The 23,706-nt window shown below is 45.4% G+C and overlaps 1 protein-coding gene across 6 annotated transcripts in view; it reads left to right on the forward strand.

Moving 5' to 3' along the window:
* The window catches only part of SYK (spleen associated tyrosine kinase), a 189,887-nt gene extending 167,559 nt beyond the window's left edge, over positions 1 to 22,328 (forward strand). For all 6 annotated transcript variants that reach the window (XM_089677147.1, XM_089677146.1, XM_089677143.1 and 3 more), the window contains 3 exons: positions 11,657 to 11,797; positions 12,823 to 12,935; positions 21,995 to 22,328. In XM_089677147.1, coding sequence (XP_089533273.1) covers positions 11,657 to 11,797; positions 12,823 to 12,935; positions 21,995 to 22,067 — 327 coding nt within the window. In that variant the 3' untranslated portion in view covers positions 22,068 to 22,328. The remainder of the gene's footprint in view (positions 1 to 11,656; positions 11,798 to 12,822; positions 12,936 to 21,994) is intronic.
* Positions 22,329 to 23,706: the final 1,378 nt, after the last annotated feature.

Raw genomic sequence — 23,706 nt, forward strand, 5'->3', positions numbered from 1 at the left:
AGAGCAGTCAGGGCTGGTGAGGTGGAGTGGTCAGGAATCATCGGGCAGACAAGACACAAAGGAGTAGGCAGAGCGTAGTCAGATGGGCCGGGTCAGGAACAATCAGGCAGACAAGGTACCAAAGGAACAGGCTGGAGAGTGGTCAGGAATAGAGATGAGCGAATCGAACATGGCGAAGTGGAATTCGTTTCGAAGATCAGGAAAAATTCGATTCGCGCCGAATCCGAAAATTAGCAAACTTCGGATGCACGAATCGAATTTTCCCAAAAATGGCGGCGACATGTGTGGCGACGGAGCGGGGATCTCTGGGAAGGCGCGCAGTCAAGGCGCGCTGACCCATAATGCATTCATTCATGCATTAGCCAATCAGCAGCCAGCCAGCCAGCACTGTGTAATGGTGGAGCTATAAATTGCGGCCATCTTAGAATTCTCCATTAGCCTCCGGTCATTCAAGAGAGACAGACCTGTCTGTATTAGGGACAGAGTTAGGGCCACAGGGACTTTAGGGCCACAGAATCGTTACTTAGGGACACAGAATCGTTACTTAGGGACACAGAATCGTTACTGAGGGACACAGAATTGTTACTCAGGGACACAGAATTGTTACTCAGGGACACAGAATCGTTACTCAGGGACACAGAATTGTTACTCAGGGACACAGAATCGTTACTGAGGGACACAGAATCATTACTCAGGGACACAGAATTATTACTCAGGGACACAGAATCGTTACTGAGGGACACAGAATCGTTACTGAGGGACACAGAATTGTTACTCAGGGACACAGAATTGTTACTCAGGGACAGACACAGAATTGTTACTCAGGGACACAGAATTGTTACTCAGGGACACAGAATTGTTACTCAGGGACACAGAATTGTTACTGAGGGACACAGAATCGTTACTGAGGGACACAGAATTGTTACTCGGGGACACAGAATTGTTACTCAGGGACACAGAATCGTTACTGAGGGACACAGAATCGTTACTCGGGGACACAGAATTGTTACTCAGGGACACAGAATTGTTACTGAGGGACACAGAATTGTTACTCAGGGACACAGAATCGTTACTCAGGGACACAGAATCGTTACTCAGGGACACAGAATCGTTACTCAGGGACACAGAATTGTTACTCAGGGACACAGAATTGTTACTGAGGGACACAGAATTGTTACTGAGGGACACAGAATCGTTACTGAGGGACACAGAATCGTTACTCAGGGACACAGAATTGTTACTCAGGGACACAGAATTGTTACTCAGGGACACAGAATCGTTGAATTAAAGAGTATGTCAGACAACACGCAGAGGAGTGGCAGAGGAGGCAATGTTTCAGGAGCGAGCAGACGTGGCAGCAGAGGAAGGGGTCGAGGCAGCACTAGTCGCAGCCAGAGGCCAGTGCTCCCGGTGTCATCCAGCGGTCGTGTCTCCACCGACAACCCTGCCGTCATCGATTGGTTGGCTTGGTCGTCTTCCTCTTCCCAGGTCACCTCTGACACCTACAGCCAACGGTCGGTGGGTACGTCAGACACAACCGTTAGTTGGCATGGCCCGGGAGCAAGCCCACTGAAATCACGTGTCCTCTACCTGCCCCTGTCCTTTGGTGTTCCCTCACCAAGCGAAGTATCGCATGCTGTGGGCTCAGCCCCACTGTACAGTGAGGAAGAGCTAACAGAGGGCGGTCAGGAACGGGTGGAGACATCCGCCTCTTCAGCAGCCAGGCGAAGAAGTACTGGCGAGGAGAGTGGCTCGGTAGCCGGTCTAGAGACAGGTCTGTCTCCTGACCCACACGCAGCCGAGGGGGCTAGTAGTGAGGCGGAGACCCTAATTGATGATGATGAGGCTGATCGCACTTGGCAGCCTCGTCGTCATCAGGCTATTGCTTCCGCATCATCAGGAGAAGAGGGTGCCAGCTTGGCAGCGAGCAAAACAGTCGGTGGGTTGCCCAGGAGGCAGCAGGGTCGCAGCAGTGTCAGTGGAGGCAAACGGCCACGGAGTAGAGCACCAGCTCCACTGCAGCCTACCACCACGGCCAGTAGTGGTGCCGGTGTGCACGGAGGAAGTAGCAGTCAGCCAGTGAGGAGTAGCGGGGGCAAAGTTTCCTACTCGGCGGTGTGGCAATTTTTCGTCAAGCCGCCCGAGGAAGTAAACGTAGCCGTATGTCGACTATGTGGCCAGAAAGTCAAGCGTGGCCAGGGGGCCCATGTTGGGACTACAGCGTTGCCTCAGCATATGCAGCGTCGCCATTCGGTGGCCTGGGAAAACCGTGATAAAGATACGGCGGTTCTGCCTGCCCCAGCCCCCGCTCCATCACCCGCTCCGTTACTTGCTCCGTCACCCGACGTCAATCGCCCTCTATCAGCCAGTCAAGGCTCCAACACCTCTGCTGAGGGGAGTTGTCGCTCGTTGGCATCTTCCGCTCGTTCAGATGCTCCTTCTCCTGCTACTCCTCTTCACGGATTCCGTCAGCAGTCTTTCTTGGAATCCGTTTCCAAGAGACAACAGTTTGCGAGCACGCACCCGACGGTGCAGAAGCTGAACGTCCTCCTGTCCAAGTTGCTGGTGCTGCAGTCCCTCCCTTTCCAAGTGGTGGACTCAGCACCTTTCCGAGAAATGATGGCTTGTGCCGAGCCGCGGTGGAGAGTGCCAAGCCGGCATTTCTTCGCCAAAAAGGCAGTGCCAGCCCTGCATTCACATGTAGAAGAGATGGTGGGCCAGTCTTTGAGCATGTCGGTCTCTGCCAAAGTGCACGGCAGCGCCGACGTGTGGAGCTGTAACTACGGTCAGGGACAGTACATGTCATTTACGGCCCACTGGGTGAACGTGGTGCTGACACAGCCGCACCAGCAACTTGGACAGGTCACGCCGCTTTTGCCTCCACGTTTGCACGTCCTTGGTCCAGCAAAGATGTCCGCCTCTACCACCTCTTCTTCCGCCGTGTCCTCAGCCGCCACCCCCGTGCCAAGTCCCATTACCCGACCGGCATATCACATGTGCAGGGCGCAACGGTGTCACGCTGTGCTGCACCTGGTATGCCTTGGCGAACGTAGTCACACAGGGGAGGAACTTCTGAGTGTAATGAACAGAGAAATCGACAGATGGCTGTCTCCGCGCAAACTGAAAATCGGAACCATGTTGACCGACAACGGAAAGAACATGGTGTCTGCTCTGCGTCAAGGAAGGTTGTGCCATGCGCCATGCATGGCTCACGTGTTCAATCTGGTTGTCAAGCGGTTCCTAAAATCCACCATCCCACTGCAAGACATCCTTAAAATGTCACGTAAACTTTGCATGCATTTCAGCCATTCCTACACCGCAAAGCACACCCTCCTTGAGCTGCAGCGGCAGAACGGAATTCCACAGCATCGCCTGATCTGCGACGTTGCAACAAGGTGGAATTCAACCCTACATATGTTAGACCGCCTATACGAACAGCGAAAGGCCATCACCGATTTCCTGATGTTACAAGCGGATAAAGGTACTCCCCTGTGTAACTTAGATGTCAGCCAATGGCAGCTCATGCGTGACACCTGCCGCTTGCTCAGGCCCTTTGAGGAGGCCACGCTATTCGTGAGTCGGCAGGACTATGGGATGAACGACGTCATTCCTCTGTTGCACGTCCTGGAACAAATGCTGTTAACAATGGCTGGTCAGGGTGCGGTAGACGTGGCGCACAGATCTCAACGCCACATGACCCCTGTGGGGGCAGGACAGGAAGAAGAGGAGGAGGTAGAGGAGGACATTGGTGCTCAGGAATTATTGAGTGAAATGGGTGGTTTTTCCACTCAGCGGACAGGAGTGGAGGAGCAGGAGCATCTGGTAGAGGAGGAGGAGGAGGAGACAGAGGACCCAGATGCACCGTGGCAGTATGCTGTGGAGATGGAGGCAGGGAGCCCCTCGCATTCCTTGGCACAAATGGCCCATAGCATGCTCGGTTGCTTGCGTAGCGACAGCCGAATAATAACCATCAGACAGAGGGATGACTTTTGGCTGTCCACCTTGTCGGACCCTCGCTACCGTTCAAAAATGGTGGCCTTTTTCACACCTGCTGAGAGGGAGGCCAAAATAACGTACTATAAAAACCACCTATGTAGTCAGTTGGTCTCTGCCTTTCTGCGCCAACGTCCATCCTCAGACACTGTGGGCCCTGTGCGCTCGCGTTCCGCTGCCATGGCAGCAGGGGAGGGGTGGGGTGGTAGGAGCAGTGGCAGCTCCACCAGCAGCGGCTGCCTCAGTCTGCAGTCGATGATGAGTAGCTTTCTTCACCAGCGCAGTGAGGAAACTACTAACTAGCCGCAGCAGCAGCAGCAGCATCAGGTGGACCTGGAGCAGGACCTCAAACAACAGGCTTGGGCCTACTTGGACAGCACCCTGCCAACCGAGGTAGACAATCCCCTTGACTACTGGGCAACGAAACTTGACCTTTGGCCCCAACTAGCTGAATTTGCCCTTGAAAGGCTGTCATGCCCGGCCAGTAGCGTGGCATCGGAGCGCGTGTTTAGTGCGGCAGGAGGTATTGTAACTCCACGGAGGACACGACTGTCCACCCAAAGTGTGGAGAGACTCACGTTTGTGAAAATGAATCAGGCGTGGATTAGTCTGGATTTCAAACCACCAGTTCCTGACACAACTGACTAAATCCGCCATGAATCATGCCCCAAACATGTTATTATTTTTAACATAGGCCTCTGTATGGCCTTCAATTTAAGCTGCTTACGCTTCGCCACTCTGCCATGGGCCCCTGTACCGCCTCCTCTTGCTGCTGCCAGGTCCAGAGTGTGTCATGGGTCCCTGTACGGCCTCCCATTGCTGCTGTCTCCATCGCCACACTCTGCCATGTGCCACTTTCAGGTCTCCTCACACTGCTGGTGGGTTCCATTTTGTCATAGGGTGCTGGCAGATTACGGGCCTCCCATTGCTGCTGCCAGGCCCGTAATCTGTCATGGGCCCCTGTACCGCCTCCTCATGCTGCTGCCAGGTCCAGAGTGTGTCATGGGTCCCTGTACAGCCTCCCATTGCTGCTGTCTCCATCGCCACACTCTGCCATGTGCCACTTTCAGGTCTCCTCACACTGCTGGTGGGTTCCATTTTGTCATAGGGTGCTGGCAGATTACGGGCCTCCCATTGCTGCTGCCAGGCCCGTAATCTGTCATGGGCCCCTGTACCGCCTCCTCATGCTGCTGCCACGTCCAGAGTGTGTCATGGGTCCCTGTACGGCCTCCCATTGCTGCTGTCTCCATCGCCACACTCTGCCATGTGCCACTTTCAGGTCTCCTCACACTGCTGGTGGGTTCCATTTTGTCATAGGGTGCTGGCAGATTACAGGCCTCCCATTGCTGCTGCCAGGCCCGTAATCTGCCATGGGCCCCCGTACCGACTCCTCATGCTGCTGCCAGGCCCGTAATCTGTCATGGGCCCCTGTACCGCCTCCTCATGCTGCTGCCAGGTCCAGAGTGTGTCATGGGTCCCTGTACGGCCTCCCATTGCTGCTGTCTCCATCGCCACACTCTGCCATGTGCCACTTTCAGGTCTCCTCACACTGCTGGTGGGTTCCATTTTGTCATAGGGTGCTGGCAGATTACGGGCCTCCCATTGCTGCTGCCAGGCCCGTAATCTGTCATGGGCCCCTGTACCGCCTCCTCATGCTGCTGCCACGTCCAGAGTGTGTCATGGGTCCCTGTACGGCCTCCCATTGCTGCTGTCTCCATCGCCACACTCTGCCATGTGCCACTTTCAGGTCTCCTCACACTGCTGGTGGGTTCCATTTTGTCATAGGGTGCTGGCAGATTACAGGCCTCCCATTGCTGCTGCCAGGCCCGTAATCTGCCATGGGCCCCCGTACCGACTCCTCATGCTGCTGCCAGGCCCGTAATCTGTCATGGGCCCCTGTACCGCCTCCTCATGCTGCTGCCAGGTCCAGAGTGTGTCATGGGTCCCTGTACGGCCTCCCATTGCTGCTGTCTCCATCGCCACACTCTGCCATGTGCCACTTTCAGGTCTCCTCACACTGCTGGTGGGTTCCATTTTGTCATAGGGTGCTGGCAGATTACGGGCCTCCCATTGCTGCTGCCAGGCCCGTAATCTGTCATGGGCCCCTGTCACGCCTCCTCATGCTGCTGCCAGGTCCAGAGTGTGTCATGGGTCCCTGTACGGCCTCCCATTGCTGCTGTCTCCATCGCCACACTCTGCCATGTGCCACTTTCAGGTCTCCTCACACTGCTGGTGGGTTCCATTTTGTCATAGGGTGCTGGCAGATTACGGGCCTCCCATTGCTGCTGCCAGGCCCGTAATCTGCCATGGGCCCCCGTACCGACTCCTCATGCTGCTGCCAGGCCCGTAATCTGTCATGGGCCCCTGTACCGCCTCCTCATGCTGCTGCCAGGTCCAGAGTGTGTCATGGGTCCCTGTACGGCCTCCCATTGCTTCTGTCTCCATCGCCACACTCTGCCATGTGCCACTTTCAGGTCTCCTCACACTGCTGGTGGGTTCCATTTTGTCATAGGGTGCTGGCAGATTACGGGCCTCCCATTGCTGCTGCCAGGCCCGTAATCTGTCATGGGCCCCTGTACCGCCTCCTCATGCTGCTGCCAGGTCCAGAGTGTGTCATGGGTCCCTGTACGGCCTCCCATTGCTGCTGTCTCCATCGCCACACTCTGCCATGTGCCACTTTCAGGTCTCCTCACACTGCTGGTGGGTTCCATTTTGTCATAGGGTGCTGGCAGATTACGGGCCTCCCATTGCTGCTGCCAGGCCCGTAATCTGCCATGGGCCCCCGTACCGACTCCTCATGCTGCTGCCAGGCCCATAATCTGTCATGGGCCCCTGTACCGCCTCCTCATGCTGCTGCCAGGTCCAGAGTGTGTCATGGGTCCCTGTACGGCCTCCCATTGCTGCTGTCTCCATCGCCACACTCTGCCATGTGCCACTTTCAGGTCTCCTCACACTGCTGGTGGGTTCCATTTTGTCATAGGGTGCTGGCAGATTACGGGCCTCCCATTGCTGCTGCCAGGCCCGTAATCTGTCATGGGCCCCTGTACCGCCTCCTCATGCTGCTGCCATGTCCAGAGTGTGTCATGGGTCCCTGTACGGCCTCCCATTGCTGCTGTCTCCATCGCCACACTCTGCCATGTGCCACTTTCAGGTCTCCTCACACTGCTGGTGGGTTCCATTTTGTCATAGGGTGCTGGCAGATTACGGGCCTCCCATTGCTGCTGCCAGGCCCGTAATCTGCCATGGGCCCCCGTACCGACTCCTCATGCTGCTGCCAGGCCTGTAATCTGTCATGGGCCCCTGTACCGCCTCCTCATGCTGCTGCCAGGTCCAGAGTGTGTCATGGGTCCCTGTACGGCCTCCCATTGCTGCTGTCTCCATCGCCACACTCTGCCATGTGCCACTTTCAGGTCTCCTCACACTGCTGGTGGGTTCCATTTTGTCATAGGGTGCTGGCAGATTACGGGCCTCCCATTGCTGCTGCCAGGCCCGTAATCTGTCATGGGCCCCTGTACCGCCTCCTCATGCTGCTGCCAGGTCCAGAGTGTGTCATGGGTCCCTGTACGGCCTCCCATTGCTGCTGTCTCCATCGCCACACTCTGCCATGTGCCACTTTCAGGTCTCCTCACACTGCTGGTGGGTTCCATTTTGTCATAGGGTGCTGGCAGATTACGGGCCTCCCATTGCTGCTGCCAGGCCCGGAATCTGCCATGGGCCCCCGTACCGACTCCCCATGCTGCTTCCAGGCCCGTAATCTGTCATGGGCCCCTGTACCGCCTCCTCATGCTGCTGCCAGGTCCAGAGTGTGTCATGGGTCCCTATACGGCCTCCCATTGCTGCTGTCTCCATCGCCACACTCTGCCATGTGCCACTTTCAGGTCTCCTCACACTGCTGGTGGGTTCCATTTTTTCATAGGGTGCTGGCAGATTACGGGCCTCCCATTGCTGCTGCCAGGCCCGTAATCTGCCATGGGCCCCCGTACCGACTCCTCATGCTGCTGCCAGGCCTGTAATCTGTCATGGGCCCCTGTACCGCCTCCTCATGCTGCTGCCAGGTCCAGAGTGTGTCATGGGTCCCTGTACGGCCTCCCATTGCTGCTGTCTCCATCGCCACACTCTGCCATGTGCCACTTTCAGGTCTCCTCACACTGCTGGTGGGTTCCATTTTGTCATAGGGTGCTGGCAGATTACGGGCCTCCCATTGCTGCTGCCAGGCCCGTAATCTGTCATGGGCCCCTGTACCGCCTCCTCATGCTGCTGCCAGGTCCAGAGTGTGTCATGGGTCCCTGTACGGCCTCCCATTGCTGCTGTCTCCATCGCCACACTCTGCCATGTGCCACTTTCAGGTCTCCTCACACTGCTGGTGGGTTCCATTTTGTCATAGGGTGCTGGCAGATTACGGGCCTCCCATTGCTGCTGCCAGGCCCGGAATCTGCCATGGGCCCCCGTACCGACTCCCCATGCTGCTTCCAGGCCCGTAATCTGTCATGGGCCCCTGTACCGCCTCCTCATGCTGCTGCCAGGTCCAGAGTGTGTCATGGGTCCCTATACGGCCTCCCATTGCTGCTGTCTCCATCGCCACACTCTGCCATGTGCCACTTTCAGGTCTCCTCACACTGCTGGTGGGTTCCATTTTTTCATAGGGTGCTGTATGGCCTCCCATTGCTGCTGCCTCCACCGCCACACTGTGGCTCCACACTCTGGTTTTGGCCCCGTGACTGCCCAAATGAGTGAAGTGTGCGGTGATTCTAAGATCGACGGCACTCATCTGCATGTCATATTGACTGACATGATTTTTTCTCTTCCCCAGCAGACTCCAAGGGCATTTAAATTAAAGGTACAGTGTTCTGCACTAATATAAAGGCTCTCTGAAGCCTAGAAACACCCTTTTTATAAGTTAAATTCGCAGCTAATATATTCGACTCAAATCAAATTTATTCCACGTATTCGCCGAATCAGCCGAATCGAATTTTTGAATAATTCGCTCATCTCTAGTCAGGAATAGTCAAGGTCAGGACAGGCGGAGTTCATTCAGGGTCAGGATCAAGCGGAATAAGGAATCAGGCAGGAAGCAGACAGGATGTAGGTACAGGGGCTCATGGGAAGCATACACCAAGGCACTGACTGCAGGTCTGGCCATTCCTTAAATACACCTCCTGCAATCAGCCTCAGGTGATGGCTGACTGCAGGAGTGAACTTCTGGTTGCTGAGAGCACCCGCTGGCCAGCCCTGGTACTGCAGCCCACAAGGCAGGTGAGTCCCACCACCATTGGCAATTCCATTCCTGACAGCTGTCCACAAGGTTTAGGAGTGTGTCTATGGGAATGTATGACCATTCTTCCATTTGTGACATGAGGCACTGATGTCGGACGAGAAAGCCTGGTTTGCAGTCTCTGCTCTAATTCATCCCAAAGGTATTCTGTCGGGTTGAGGTCAAGACTCTGTGCAAGCCAGTTCCTCCACCCCAAACTTGCTCATCGATGTCTGTATGGACCTTGCTTTGGCACTGGTGCGAAGTCATTGTGGAACAGGAAGGGGCCATCCCCAAACTGTTTCCACAAAGTTGGGAGTATGAAATTGTCCAAACTGTCTTGTATGCTGACGCCTTAAGAATTCCCTTCACTGGAACTAAGGGGCAAGGCCAATCCCTGTAAAACAACCCCACACTATAATCCCCCCTCCACCAAACTTTACACTTGGCACAATGCAGTCAGGCAAGTACCATTCTGGCAACCGCCAAACCCAGACACATCTATTGGATTGCCAGACAGAGAAGCATGATTCATCACTCCAGAGAACACGTCTCCACTGCTCTAGAGTCCAGTAAGCATGCCTTACGCCACTGCATCTGACGGTTTGCATTGCACATGGGGATGTAAGGCTTGTATGCAGCTGCTTGGTCATGGAAACCCATTCCATGAAGCTCTCTATGTACTGTTGTTGTGCTAATTTGAAGGTCACATGAAGTTTGGAGGTCTTTAGCTATTAACTCTGCAGACAGTTGGCAATTTCTGCACACTGACCCCGATCTATCATTTTACGTGGCCGAGTTGCTGTTGTTCCCAGTTGCTTCCACTTTGTTATAATACCACTAACAGTTGACTGTGGAATATTTAGTAGGAAGGAAATTTCACGGAAGGACTTATTGCACAGGTGGCAACCTATCGCGGTACCACGCTTGAATTCATGGAGCTCCTGAGAGCGACCCATTCTTTCACAAATGTTTTTAGAAGCAGGTGCTTGATTTTATACACCTGTGGCCATGGAGGTGATTGGAATACCTGAATTCAGTGATTGGAGAGGTGTTCCAATGTTTTTGGCAATATAGTGTATATTTTAGGCCCTCCAGCAGTAAACCATTAGACCAAGATGACAAATAATATGAACACTTTATTGTTTATTCTGTATTTGTTTATTTTTCCGTGAGTAAAGTGGAATATTAAATGTTGGGACCAAATCTACTGTTAACAAACCCAAACCATTTATAGCCCTGATTTCCTAAACTGCAAAATTCAAAAGTTCAAAGTATTTCATCACAAATGTGAGAGTGATCATGTAATGAAAAACATATCTTCCCTTCATTACTCTGCCTGCCTGTGTCAGATCTAATTACTGTTAAAATCTCACCTGTAGAGAACTAGACTGACATACCCAAGGATTGTGGGATATGTAGTTTATTTACAGGAATTGTCAGTTCTTAGACTACACACATACAGTAGCTCATGCATTAACCTGTGCAATGTTGACATGTGACAGAAAATGCTCACACAAGAATGTGAAGATATACTCTAATATAGGCTGTGAGTACAGAACAGCAAATAACAACAACATGAAACTACATGATCAATACACATCTTATTCAGGTGGGTAGGAAAGTTCAAAATGCCTTTAACTGATACATCAGCTACAAAAAGGTGCATGTGCACTTTGTGAAACAAAGAAACACAGTGCCTCTAAGTGTGTACTGCAAAGATATTTAATAGGAAGAAAAGTAGTAACTCACATTTTAGAATTTAAAAGCAGGCTCATTGGTAAGAGGGTGATATGTCTATAGCCAGATGTTGTGTGACTGATCCAGAGAGGAGATCGATTAGGTCCGCCAGCAAATGGTGCTGTAAAGCCTTGTGGAATCTCCAAGGTGTCCTCCAGCAGCTACCTGATGAAAGAGCGTGCCCAATTCCGCTTGTGAAACGCATCACACTTTGATTATGTCAGATGCCAAACGTGCTAATCCTGGACATCTTGTAGACTCTGCCAGGCTTCACCATGCATGCTGCACGTAAACAGCTGGCAGACACCTTGGAGATTCCACTCGTCAATACATACATGTACTGCCACACCATGCGCCTGTTATGCCTTTTGCATATGCACTTTGTGCATGCAGAAGAATTGCTTATGATCGTTCAGCATGCTAAATATTTAGTTAGTCACATTTAATAGAAAAAGTATGCCAAAGCAGGCTAAAATAAGACGGATTGTAGCTGAGACTCTATTGAAATATATTGTGTCATGCAATATTAAGCAATAGCTGTATCTATACTATATTAGCATACTGATTTTGGGAGCTCCCTTTGCATAATGTGATTAAATAAAGAACCATTATGTTACATGTTGATTTAACCATTGTAACCATATTAAATGGTCTGCTGTCTGGTCTTTCAAGGCAAAAAGTTGTGGAAAATGGCCTATCAAGTGGTATGCACCAGAATGTATATACTTCTTAAAATTTTCAAGCAAAAGTGACGTATGGAGTTTTGGGGTACTTATGTGGGAAGCATTCTCCTATGGTCAAAAGCCATATAAAGTAAGTCATGAAGCTTATATTTTGTTTGTTGTAACTTGGTGTTAAAAAAATATTGGCATATACTGTAAGTTGATAAGTTCCAAATCACTAACTGTGTAAATCAGTAAATTTCAGCACATTGGGTCCAGCTGAAAACAAGCAAAAATGTAATTGTTTCCTTAAAACAACCCTGTTCCTATATAGAAATTAAATTAAGCCATACCTGTAAAAGATATTAGTAAATACTTACCATTCCTGCTGCTTGTGCTACTGAACTCTGCTCTGTTACAGAAATCCTCTGTCAAAGTCAGCACTGAAACCAACACGTCTGGGAGTGTCAATACCTTGGGTCCCCACAGCTCAGACTGGTTTCTTCCTTTGATCTCCCCTATTACAAAATACAGTAATGATGTGAAGGTCATCAGGCAAAACCAGTCAGAGCTGTGGGGGACCCAGGAGATCAGCATTCCTTGAAGTGTTGATTTCATAGACTTTCTCAGCATCGGAACCGTGTTCAGTGATGTAAGCAGCAGAAATAGCATTTACTGACATCATTTGACTGCTATAAGGTTTGCACACAATTTTTATACATTACGCTGCACTTTTGACATATTTTGCATGCAGGACTTTTCATCTTTATATTGGAAGAGCTTGCGTGAAACTGTAGCAAAGCTTTAGCCAGCAGAATGTTTCTATAAATGTTCCATAGTAAACTGAGCCTTAAAATATTGTTCCATCATGAAAAGAATATTTTATTTTTAGGTGAAATAAATGATGAGGTGCAGTTATTAGCTAGTGGTTAGAGGAAAAGATACAGTGAAATTTATTTAGCGTGTCTTAAACTTGCTTTTATTGAAGAACTGATCACTGCCCTGCATCAAGTGAGGGAAGTATGGAAATGTTTTTAAAGAAACCAGTTGGACCTAGCTGCCATTTTAAAATATGTTTGCTGAGTATCTATTTCCATTATATGCAGGTTTCCGTTGAAATGTCATAAATGCATTATACTATTTAGTGTATATTAATTAGAAAATATACTTTGTTAGGGAATGAAAGGTGGAGACGTGACTCAGATGATTGAAACTGGAAAACGTATGGATTGTCCCCCCAGGTGTCCACCTGAATTATATGAAATAATGAAACTATGCTGGACATACAAGTGAGTATTGAGAATTTATATTTAATTCTAAAGAATAAGATGGCATTGCAGTTTCTGGCACATTATTTCCAAAGGTTGACAACAAAGGACTGTGCAGTATAGAATTATTTCAATAGCTTCCTGCCCACTGTCTTTAGATTAACATTCCCTGCAAGATGTCTTGTCCCGAGGGAATGTTAATCTACATCAAGCATTGACAGACAGAAGCCGACATTGTGTGCAACTGCTAGCTATCAAATCTGACTGTCAATGACAATATAAGCCTTATAATAAAGTAGTTGTAATGGCTTAAGGTTTTTTACTTTTATGAATTCTATGAATGGTAAAAAGCTTTCTGTGTGCAACAGCTCCCCCAGCCCCCTTAATAATCACTTGAGCCCTGTCGTGATCCAGCAATGTGCATGGGAGCCTCAGCTCTCTAGGGACTCTCCCTCCACATTGGCTGAGACAGCAGTGGGAGCCATTGGCTCCCACTGCTGTCAATCTTAGCCAATGAGCCAATGAGGAGTGAGAGGGGGCCGAGCAGTGGCTCTGGGTGTGAATGGACATACAGAGCAGCAGCATGGGAGAAAACCTGCTTGGTTGCCCCTGCAGCACCAGAAGGGGGGCAAGGAGTGCCTGTGGGGAGCTCGAGAAGAGGAGGATCAGGGCTGCTCTATGCAAAACCATTTATTATTTTTTTTAATTGTGTCACTTTAAGAAATCCAAAACAGGAAAAAAGGGGGGGAGGCAATAACTATAATGTTATTATCCTCTTGGCACCGGGCGAACGCAAATGTGTGGCCTCCTGGCATCTGGGCCTAGACGGCGAGTGGCCGCACATTTGCGTTCTATTAAAAAAAACATATGTGCTGAGAGCGCGTGCCCTGCGTGCTCCCAGCACACATGTCTGGTACTCACGGAAAGGTCTCGATCTCCTCTTTCGATCGGGACTTTTCCTGATCATGTGACCGCCGTGACGGCGTGTCACGGCGGTCACATGACCCTAAACACCGCCCCACCTCCCAGCTTCTGAAACCCTTAAAGGTCCGGGAGTCGCCAGCGCCGAGGGGTTAATAATGCCACATCTTAAATTGTATATATGTAAAGAAACCCTAACAAAGAAAAACTATTAAACTTTAAAAGGTACCAAGACATCACTGTGTTAGGTAAGGTCATATGTTTTTATTCATCATGAAAATAATAAAGATAAAACACTTGTTAATTGCTGTTCCACATACATAAATAAACTTATAATACATCAATCCACCGCAGATATCCCGATACTTATATTTAACTACATTAAATAATTCACAGTACATATTTCCATTATGTCATTCAAGTGTGTATCAGGATATACAAAATTCAATGTGTTTCTCGGGTCAACACCCACTTTAAATAGAGAGACAGTAATCTGTGATCCAAATCACAACATATTTGTAACATACAGTATCAAAGAATAGCATATAATTTTGTATAGGGGTCAACAGACATACCTCCTGAACAGCAAAAAGACATATTGTATATTACAAATTAAAAACAAGGCGGTATTCCCAATAATGGATGAATTCAGTTATCCGGCATATTAACAACAGAGGAGGAGCCTCATCAACCAGCCAAGCCAGGAACCACATAGGCCAAAAAGGCCTCATCCTTTAGACTGTAAGCTCCATGAGCAGGGCCCTCACATTCCTTCTGTACTGAAATGTATTGTAATTGTACTGTCTCCCTTATATTGTAAAGCGCTGCGCAAACTGTTGGCACTATATAAAATCCTGTATAATATTAATATGTCCCTATAATATAGAAAAATGCACTCATCGGTCACTTTATTAGGCACACCTGTTCAATTGCTTGGTAACACAAATTGCTAATCAGCCAATCACATGGCAGCAACTCAGTGCATTTAGGCATCTAGACATGGTGAAGATGGCTTGCTGAAGTTAAAACTGAGCATCAGAATGGGGATTTAATTGTCTTTAAATATGGCATAGTTGTTGGTGCCAGACGAGCTGGTATGAGTATTTTAAAAACAGCTGATCTACAGGGATTTTCATGCACAACCATCTCTAGGGTTTACAGAGATAGGGTCAAAAAAGAGAAAACATCCAGTGAATGGCAGTTGTGTGGACCATAAGATATAAACCTTTCTTAAACCTAACTCATCAAAACCAAGTGAGTAATCTGCGTATTCCTAACCACCTACCCAAATATTCCCAAAAATAAATAATAATAAATAAATAGATAAATGAAAAAATATATAAAAAATAAATGAAAAATAGTCCAAATAATGTCCAAATCAAAAGTCCACCAAATACAAATAAGTCCAGTATGAAGGATTCCAAATCCTATTTCAATCCTCGTGATACCTCGAAAAAAGAATACTCATATAGTGCATTATCTTCTAAATAACAATTTCAGTATAAAGTGCAATAAATAAATACATGCACAAAATCAAAACCACTACAACTGTGATTGCTTGTGAATCATGCGAGAGAAAAAAAATTGTATATAAAATATAAATATATATAATATCCAAAAAGTATATGACAATCATCAACTAACAAAAATGTGAACCAAATCAGATGTTAAAGTGAACACTTCAATACATATGGTGAGCACTCTGTGACCACTTCAATTCATTAAGTGAACACTCCATGACCACTCCAAATAGTGATATTAAATACCATTACCCTCTGGTAGTATTCATAAGCTTATCTCGATATTCCTGGTAAAAGTATTAATTCCAAGCTTTCCTTCACTTCAAGAGCCCATCCTCCATATTCCTCATAAAGCAAAGGAGACTCATATAATAGATATTCCAAGTATAGGGATAATTTAATAAATATCTTACATTGGGGAAAATAAATAACAGCTCTGTGGCAAACAAACCAGCCTTGCAATCTCTAGGGCATAGAAACCACATTTTCCAGCAGTCAAAATGGCCACGGCGGCACTTCTGGTTTTCTGTGCGTGCATCTTGACGTCCCCCTCTAACGCGTTTCGTCGCTTCCGGACTTCGTCTGAAGGGATCCAGACGTCTACGAGGCCGCTCCTCTTATCCTGTTCTCATTTTCCAAGATGCATCACATTTACATCACATGGTTCACATTTACTTTAGTTGATGATTGTCATATAATTTTTGGATACTATATATATTTATATTTTATATATAATTTTTTTTTCTTGCATGATTCACAAGCAATCAGAGTTGTAGTGGTTTTGATTTTGTGCACGTATTTATTTATTGCACTTTATATTGAAATTGTTATTTAGAAGAGAATGCACTATATGAGTATTCTTTTTTTGAGGATTGAAATAGGATTTGGAATCCTTCATACTGGACTTATTTGTATTTGGTGGACTTTTGATTTGGACATTATTTGGACTATTTTTCATTGATCTATTTATTTATTTATTATTATTTATTTTTGGGAATATTTGGGTAGGTGGTTAGGAATAAGCAGATTACTCACTTGGTTTTGATGAGTTAGGTTTAAGAAAGATTTATATCTTATGATTTCTACTTTCTAGGGAGAAAGTGTTACTTTCTTGTGGGGGATTCACATATTTTGAGGTGTATTTACTTAAAGTTGTGTGGACCAAAATGCTTTGTTGATGTCAGAGGAAAATGGGCAGACTAGTTCAAGATGATAGAAAGGCAACAGTACTTTTGTCAACATGGATCAAAATCTCTGAGGAATGTTTCCAACACCTTGTTGAATCTATGCTACAAAGAATTAAGATAGTTCTGAAGGCAAAAGGGGTCTAACTCAGTACTAGCAAGGTAGACCTAATAAAGTGGCCTGTGAGTGTATATCTTTTAAAAGATAAAATGGCCCTTTTTAGGATCCCATAAATAGAGAGTATGTTAAGATCCCATATAAACTAATATATTATCATACAGACATCAACTATTACTTAAATTATACCAAATGAGGGTCAAGAAAATTCACAATCACTCACAATTACAATCATTAAATAATGTCTTAACATTATTTAATGGGGGACTTTAACTATCCAGATAGTGACTGGGCAGAAGGTACAGCTCACTCGTTAAAGGCTTGTCATTTCCTAAATGTCTTACAGAACAACCTCATGTGCCAGTTGGTAGATGCCACGACTAGAAAGAATACATTGCTAAACCTATTAATTGCAAATAACACAGATCTGATCGCAGATGTGGAAATAGGGGACAACTTGGGGACCAGCGATCACAGGATAACTACATTCAACATAAATCATAGGAAAAGAGGCACGAGTGCAGTACAAGAACACTAAATTTCAAAAAAAGCCAACTTTTCTAAACTGCATTCAGTACTATAAGATATTAAATGGGACTAAATCCTAGAAACACCGAATAACAAAAAAAGGGAGTACTTTGGGAAAATATTAAACAAAAGTATTATGCAGTGTATTCCAATGGGCAACAAATATTAAAGAGTGACGGTTAAACGTAGGTGGCTAAACCTTACCATAAAAAGATATATTGAAGAGAAAAGTCAAAGGGGTCATTGTTGGCATTTCAACACCAAAAGGAATGCAATAAGAAATGTAAAAACGCAATCAGAGAGCTAATACAGACTACGAGAAGCACATAGAAGAGGAGAGTAAAAAAATCCCAAACAATTTTCAAAATGTCAGAGCAAATTGGCTCCATAAAGAATGAGAAATGCTTTCTTCTCCTCAGTTTTTACAAAGGAAAAAGAGGGGTATAGTAATCAAGACTGTATCAATAGTAATGTATCACAGAATGTACCCTCGAAAAAGACTTGAAAAGCTTAATGCAAATAAATCACCAGGATCAGGTGTCTTACACCTGAAAGTCCTCAAGGAACTCACTCAGGTATAGGCAGGCCATTATTCCTACTATTATGGAGAGTGTAATGTCGTGAATGGTACCAGCTGATTGATGAAAGCCTAACGTGGTACCATTATTTAAAATAGGGCAGGAATGTATACCTGGAAACTACAGGCCACTCAGTATAACATCTATAGTATGTAAACTATTGGAGGGGATAACAAGGGACCATATCCAAAAATCCTCTGATGAAAACAGTATCATTAGTAGTAATCAGCATGAATTTATGAAAGGTTTTTCTTGCCAAACAAATCTGTTAGCATTCTATGAGGAAGTGAGCTTTCAACTAGATAAGGTGGTGATAAATAGTGAGTACTCTGACTGGTCTGGAGTTGTAAGTGGGGTACCACAAGACTCTGTTCTGGGAGAAATTCTGTTTAATTTATTTATAAATGATATAGAGGTTGGTATAAATAGTTCAATCTCATCTGATGATACAAAGCTAAGCAGAGCAATAACTTCATGACAGGATATTGAAGCTGTACAGGAAGACCTTGATAAAATAAAGGGGTGGGCATATACAGTGAAGGAAATAAGTATTTGATCCCCTGCTGATTTTGAATGATCAGTATAAATATTGAATGGTAGGTGTATTGTAATACTGAGAGACAGAATAGCAACAAAAAAATCAAAAGAATTGCATGTCTAACAAATTATGCACTGATTTGCATGTTCATGAGGGAAATAAGTATTTGATCCCCTTCACAAAACATGACTTAGTACTTGGTGGCAAATCCCTTGTTGGCAATCACAGAGGTCAGATGTTTCCTGTAGTTGGCCACCAGGTTTGCACACATCTCAGGAGGGATTTTGGCCCACTCCTCTTGGCAGACCTTTGGCAATGCAAATTTTCAGCTCTCTCCACAGATCTTCAATCGGATTAAGGTCTGGAGACTGGCTAGGCCACTCCAGGACCTTAATGTGCTTGTTTTTGAGCCACTCCTTTGTTGCCTTGGCCGTGTGTTTTGGGTCAGTGTCATGCTGGAACACCCATCTACGACCCATTTTCAATGCCCTGGCTGAGGGAAGGAGGTTCTCACCCAAGATTTGATGGTCCATTGTCCCTTTGATGCGTTGCAGTTGTCCTGTCCCCTTAGCAGAAAAACACCCCCAAAGCAGAATGTTTCCACCACCATGTTTGAGAGTTGGGATGGTGTTCTTGGGGTCATGGGCAGCATTCCTCCTCCGCCAAACACGGCGAGTTGAGTTGATGCCAAAAAGCTCGATTTTGGTCTCATCTGACCACAACACTTTCAACCAGTCCTCCTCGGCATCATTCAGATGTTCAGTGGCAAACTTCAGATGGGCCTGGACATGTGCGTTCTTGAGCAGAGGGACCTTGTGGGCACTGCAGAATTTCAATCCTTGTCGGTGTAGTGTGTTACCAATTGTTTTCTTGGTGACTGTGGTCCCAGCTGCCTGGAGATCATTGACAAGATCCTCACATGTAGTTCTGGGATGATTCCTCATTGTTCTCATGATCATTTGCACTCCACGAGGTGAGATCTTGCATGGTGCACCAGACCTAGGGAGACTGACAGTTTTTTTGTGTTTCTTCCATTTGCGAATGATTGCACCAACTGTTGTCACCTTCTCACCAAGCTGCTTGGCGATAGTTTTGTAGCCCAGTCCAGCCTTGTGTAGGTCTACAATCTTGTCCCAGACATCCTTGGACAGCTCTTTGGTCTTTTCCATGGATGAGAGTTTGGAATCTGATTGTTTGATTGCTCCTGTGGACAGGTGTCTTTTATACAGGTAACAAAATGAGATTAGCAGCACTCCCTTTAAGAGACTGCTTCAAATCTCAGCTTGTTACCTGTACGAAAGACGCCTGGTAGCCAGAAATCCTGCTGAATGATAGGGGATCAAATACTTATTTCCCTCATGAACATGTAATCTGATTGTTTGATTGCTCTTGTGGACAGGTGTCTTTTATACAGGTAACAAAATGAGATTAGCAGCACTCCCTTTAAGAGACTGCTTCTAATTTCAGCTTGTTACCTGTAGGAAACACACCTGGTAGCCGGAAATCCTGCTGAATGATAGGGGATCAAATACTTATTTCCCTCATGAACATGCAAATCAGTGCATAATTTGTTAGACATGCATTTCTTTTGAATTTTTTGTTACTATTCTGTCTCTCAGTCTTACAATACACCTACCATTCGATATTTAGACTGATCAATTCTTTGTAAATGAGCAAACGTTCAACATCAGCAGGGGGTCAAATACTTATTTCCTTCACTGTATATAGCAAATTAAGTTTAATGTTGAAAAATGTAAAGTAATGCACTTGGGGACTAAAAATATGAATGCAAGTTTCTTGCTAGGGGGAGAACCTCTGGGGGAATCCAGTATGGAAAAAGATCTGTGGGTCTTAGTAAATGACAGACTCGGCAATGGCATGCAATGCCAAGCTACAGCAAGCAAAGTCAGAAGAAGAGCATAAAAAGGGAAATTTACTCAAGAGATCAAACTATAATCCTGCCATTTTATAAAACTCTGGTTCAGCCACATCCTGAGTATGCCATTCAGTTCTGGTCTACAATCCTCAGGAAGGATGTGCTGGAAATGGAGAGTCCAGAGAAGAGCGACCAAGCTAATAAGGGGACTGGAAGATCTCAGTTACAAGGAATGACTACAAACATTAAACTTATTCTCCCTGGAGAATAGACACCTGAGAGGAAATATGATAGCGATATACAAGTATCGTAATGGTAATTCTAACATAAGGAGTAAACTGTTCACTCTCTGGTAGTGTCAGAAGACATGGAGCTACTCAATGAAATTAGAGGAGAAGCAATTTAACCTTAAACTGTGTAGGGTGTTTTTCACTGTCAGAGCCGTAAAGCTGTGGAACTCCCTTCCACAATCGGTGATGTCAGCGGGAAGTATAGATGGTTTAAAAATACTCTTAGATAGGCATCTTAGCAAACACAGTATACAGGGATTTGGCAAATGGTATTTGACATAAACACACACACCCACACAGGTTGAACTGGATCAACTAGTGTCTTTATTCAACCTTACCAACTATGTAATTATATGTCTTAAAACAAATGTAAGGTTAGGTTCACACTGTTGTGGCTCTGCGAGCCACGTTTGCACAGGCATGACAGCCCATTCTTTTGAATGGGCTGCTGTGTATGCGTTTTATGCAGGAAAAAGGTTCCTGCATCATTTTTAAGCCCCATCAGTCAGGAAATTGCATTGTGCTTTTCACCCACAAACATGCTGCATTTTTAGATGCGTGGGGGTGCAAATAAGGATGAATGGCAGCCCCATGCATCTGTAAAGAGCAGCACGTTTTGGCTGTGGGTGGTTGTCCCACATCCACAACCACCCGCAATAGTGTGAACCTAGCCTCAAAGAAATTTTAGGTAGGCAGAAAAATAATATAGTTACTGTCAAATTCAATTAAATTTAAACATACTGATGCTGGTATATTTGGCCTGGGCATCTTGGTTTCAATTATCCATGGGTATGAAAGGGTTTCCATTTATTTTAAACTGAACAGTGAAGTGCATCTATCCAGAGACTTGACATCACAGATTACCATTGCCTCCTTAGAGATTTTATGTAATGAGAAAGTTGGTATCATTGTATCCACAAATCTGGCATTATAACAAGGTATAAACAGAAGCCTTTTATAACTTTGTAGAGATCAAGTAGCTGAGAAGCCAAAATTGCAGTTTTAAATGTATTACTTAATATTAGGCGATTACATGCCTATATCCTTTTTTAACATGCAGCTGTTGTCAGACACACTTGTCCTAGTGTGGCCAATTTTAACACAAGCAAAATCTTCACTCCCTCTCCCCCAGTAGCATTAGTGGCTGAGCTCAGTGTTGATGCGGCCAGGTGAGAAAACGCACACTGCACATGCTTAGGAATTGGAAGGAGGAAGGATGCTTACTCAGGTTCTGGAGTGAACCTGCTTGGGTGCCCCCATAGCAAGCTGCTTGCTCTGGGGGCACTTGGCAGGAGGGAGGGGTCAGGAGTGCTGGTGGGGGACACGAGATGAAGAGGATCAGGGCTGCTCTGTGAAAAACCACTGCATTGAGTAGGTAAAAATGGCATGTTTGTTATTAAAAAAATGCTTTTAATATCACTTTAACAATGAATGTATGACTATGCATATCACCAATGATTTTTAATACTCAAGCGAATCTGTGGGTAATACTTTCACGTGACAAAGTTATTATTTTTATTTTCACAGAGTTGAAGACCGCCCCAAATTTTCCAGCGTTGAACTTAAGCTCCGCAATTATTATTATGACATTGCACAATAAATGTCTGGGCAATGATCTGCAATCTGGGCAATAGATATAGTTTCAAGACAAGATCATTTATTTTTGGTTTGTTTTAGAATATCAATTTCATTTACCGACATTCCCTTTTCTATATTTTGTATATATCTTTTGCTGTATGGTACATCTTTGCTATTCGGGATTTGTTTACAAAGCCTTCCTGAAAATAATACAGGGTATTTGGTAAATATTTCTGTTTGTTTTTTATTATGTCACTTAAAATAAAGATATTGGTAAATTAAATTTGCTTTTCTTGTTACAGCATTTGTACTCCAAATTCCACGAATCATGTCTATTAAACTTATTATGCAAGTTTGCCACATACTGTACATCACTTAGCATGTGCTTTTGCTCAGTCTTCATTTTATTTCTATATTGTTTTCAACATTTTTAGGCTTTTGCCTTGAAGACAGCTGACATAACAGTGACAGTGTTGGGCTGGGGTACCTGAAAGTTAGGGTTAGGGCCCACATTCTCAAACTTTCAAAACATGTTGGACAAAAAGTTAGATATGGTGTGACAACTCCATTGTTTATAAAGAACTGTTACCTTTATTTTCGATGCGACCCCTTACACAAAATAAGGATGCTTTTCAATAATACAAATACACACCAGATCTGTAATGGAAAGAATTAAAGAATTTAAAATAATCCTGCCATGAAGTGTATTTCCCTGTTTCTCCCCCAACAATAGGATATAATAGTCTTTGGGTCAATTTTATTTGTTTTAGAAAGGGAAAACTAAACTTGATTTTTAAGTCTTGGAGTGTACATGTAAAAAGATGAGCAGCAATTTGTAACTATATATTTTTTAAGTTATACGATTAAGAACAAGTAACAAATAAAAATAGGCAAAGAAGTAACACTTGCAGCTTCATAGCAAGCTATGTTTCACTCCGTACCACTATTTATACCTTGACGTGTAATTTACCCTAAGGTATTTTTTATTGTGTGATCTATTATTTATGGTGTCTCTGGACTAATTTATTGGCACATAAAATGTTCAGCCTTGATTATACAAATGTTGCACTAAAAATGTCATATTACAGTATTTATTGACACTTGTCGTTTCATTTAAACAGTTAAGGGTAATACAATGTTGTGGCACTGTACCTGCAACTCTGATTGTTTTAATTTAAAGCAACCCTGTCACATAATTAAATATTTTGTACCAAGTATATACCTGTAAAAAAAGAAACTGAATATTTACCTCTCCTGCTAAGCTGATAACCATGCTCCATTGCCTATCACTGGTCCCCTAAAACTGGGAGGCTGACAACTTTGGCCTTTCCACAGCTCTCACTGGTACCTTCCGCTGGCCTCCACACTCTTTTCTCAGAGGAGAGGTAAATGTTCAGTCTATTTTTTACAGGTACATACAGTGGGGAAAATAATTATTTGAACCCCTGAAGATTTTGTAAGTTTGCCCAGTTACAAAGAAATGAAGGGTCTGCAATTTTTTTCATAGGTGTATTTTAAATGATAGAGACAGAATATCAACCAAAAATTCAGATAAAAACACATTATACAAATGTTATAAATTGAGTTGCAGTTCAGTGAGTAAAATAAGTATTTGATCCCCTACCAACCAACAATAATTCTGGCTCCCACAGTCTGGCTGT

The sequence above is a fragment of the Staurois parvus genome, unplaced genomic scaffold (genome assembly GCF_062004578.1).
Source record: "Staurois parvus isolate SC_StPar_1 unplaced genomic scaffold, SC_StPar_1.0 ptg000178l, whole genome shotgun sequence".
Taxonomy (NCBI): Eukaryota; Metazoa; Chordata; class Amphibia; order Anura; family Ranidae; genus Staurois; species Staurois parvus.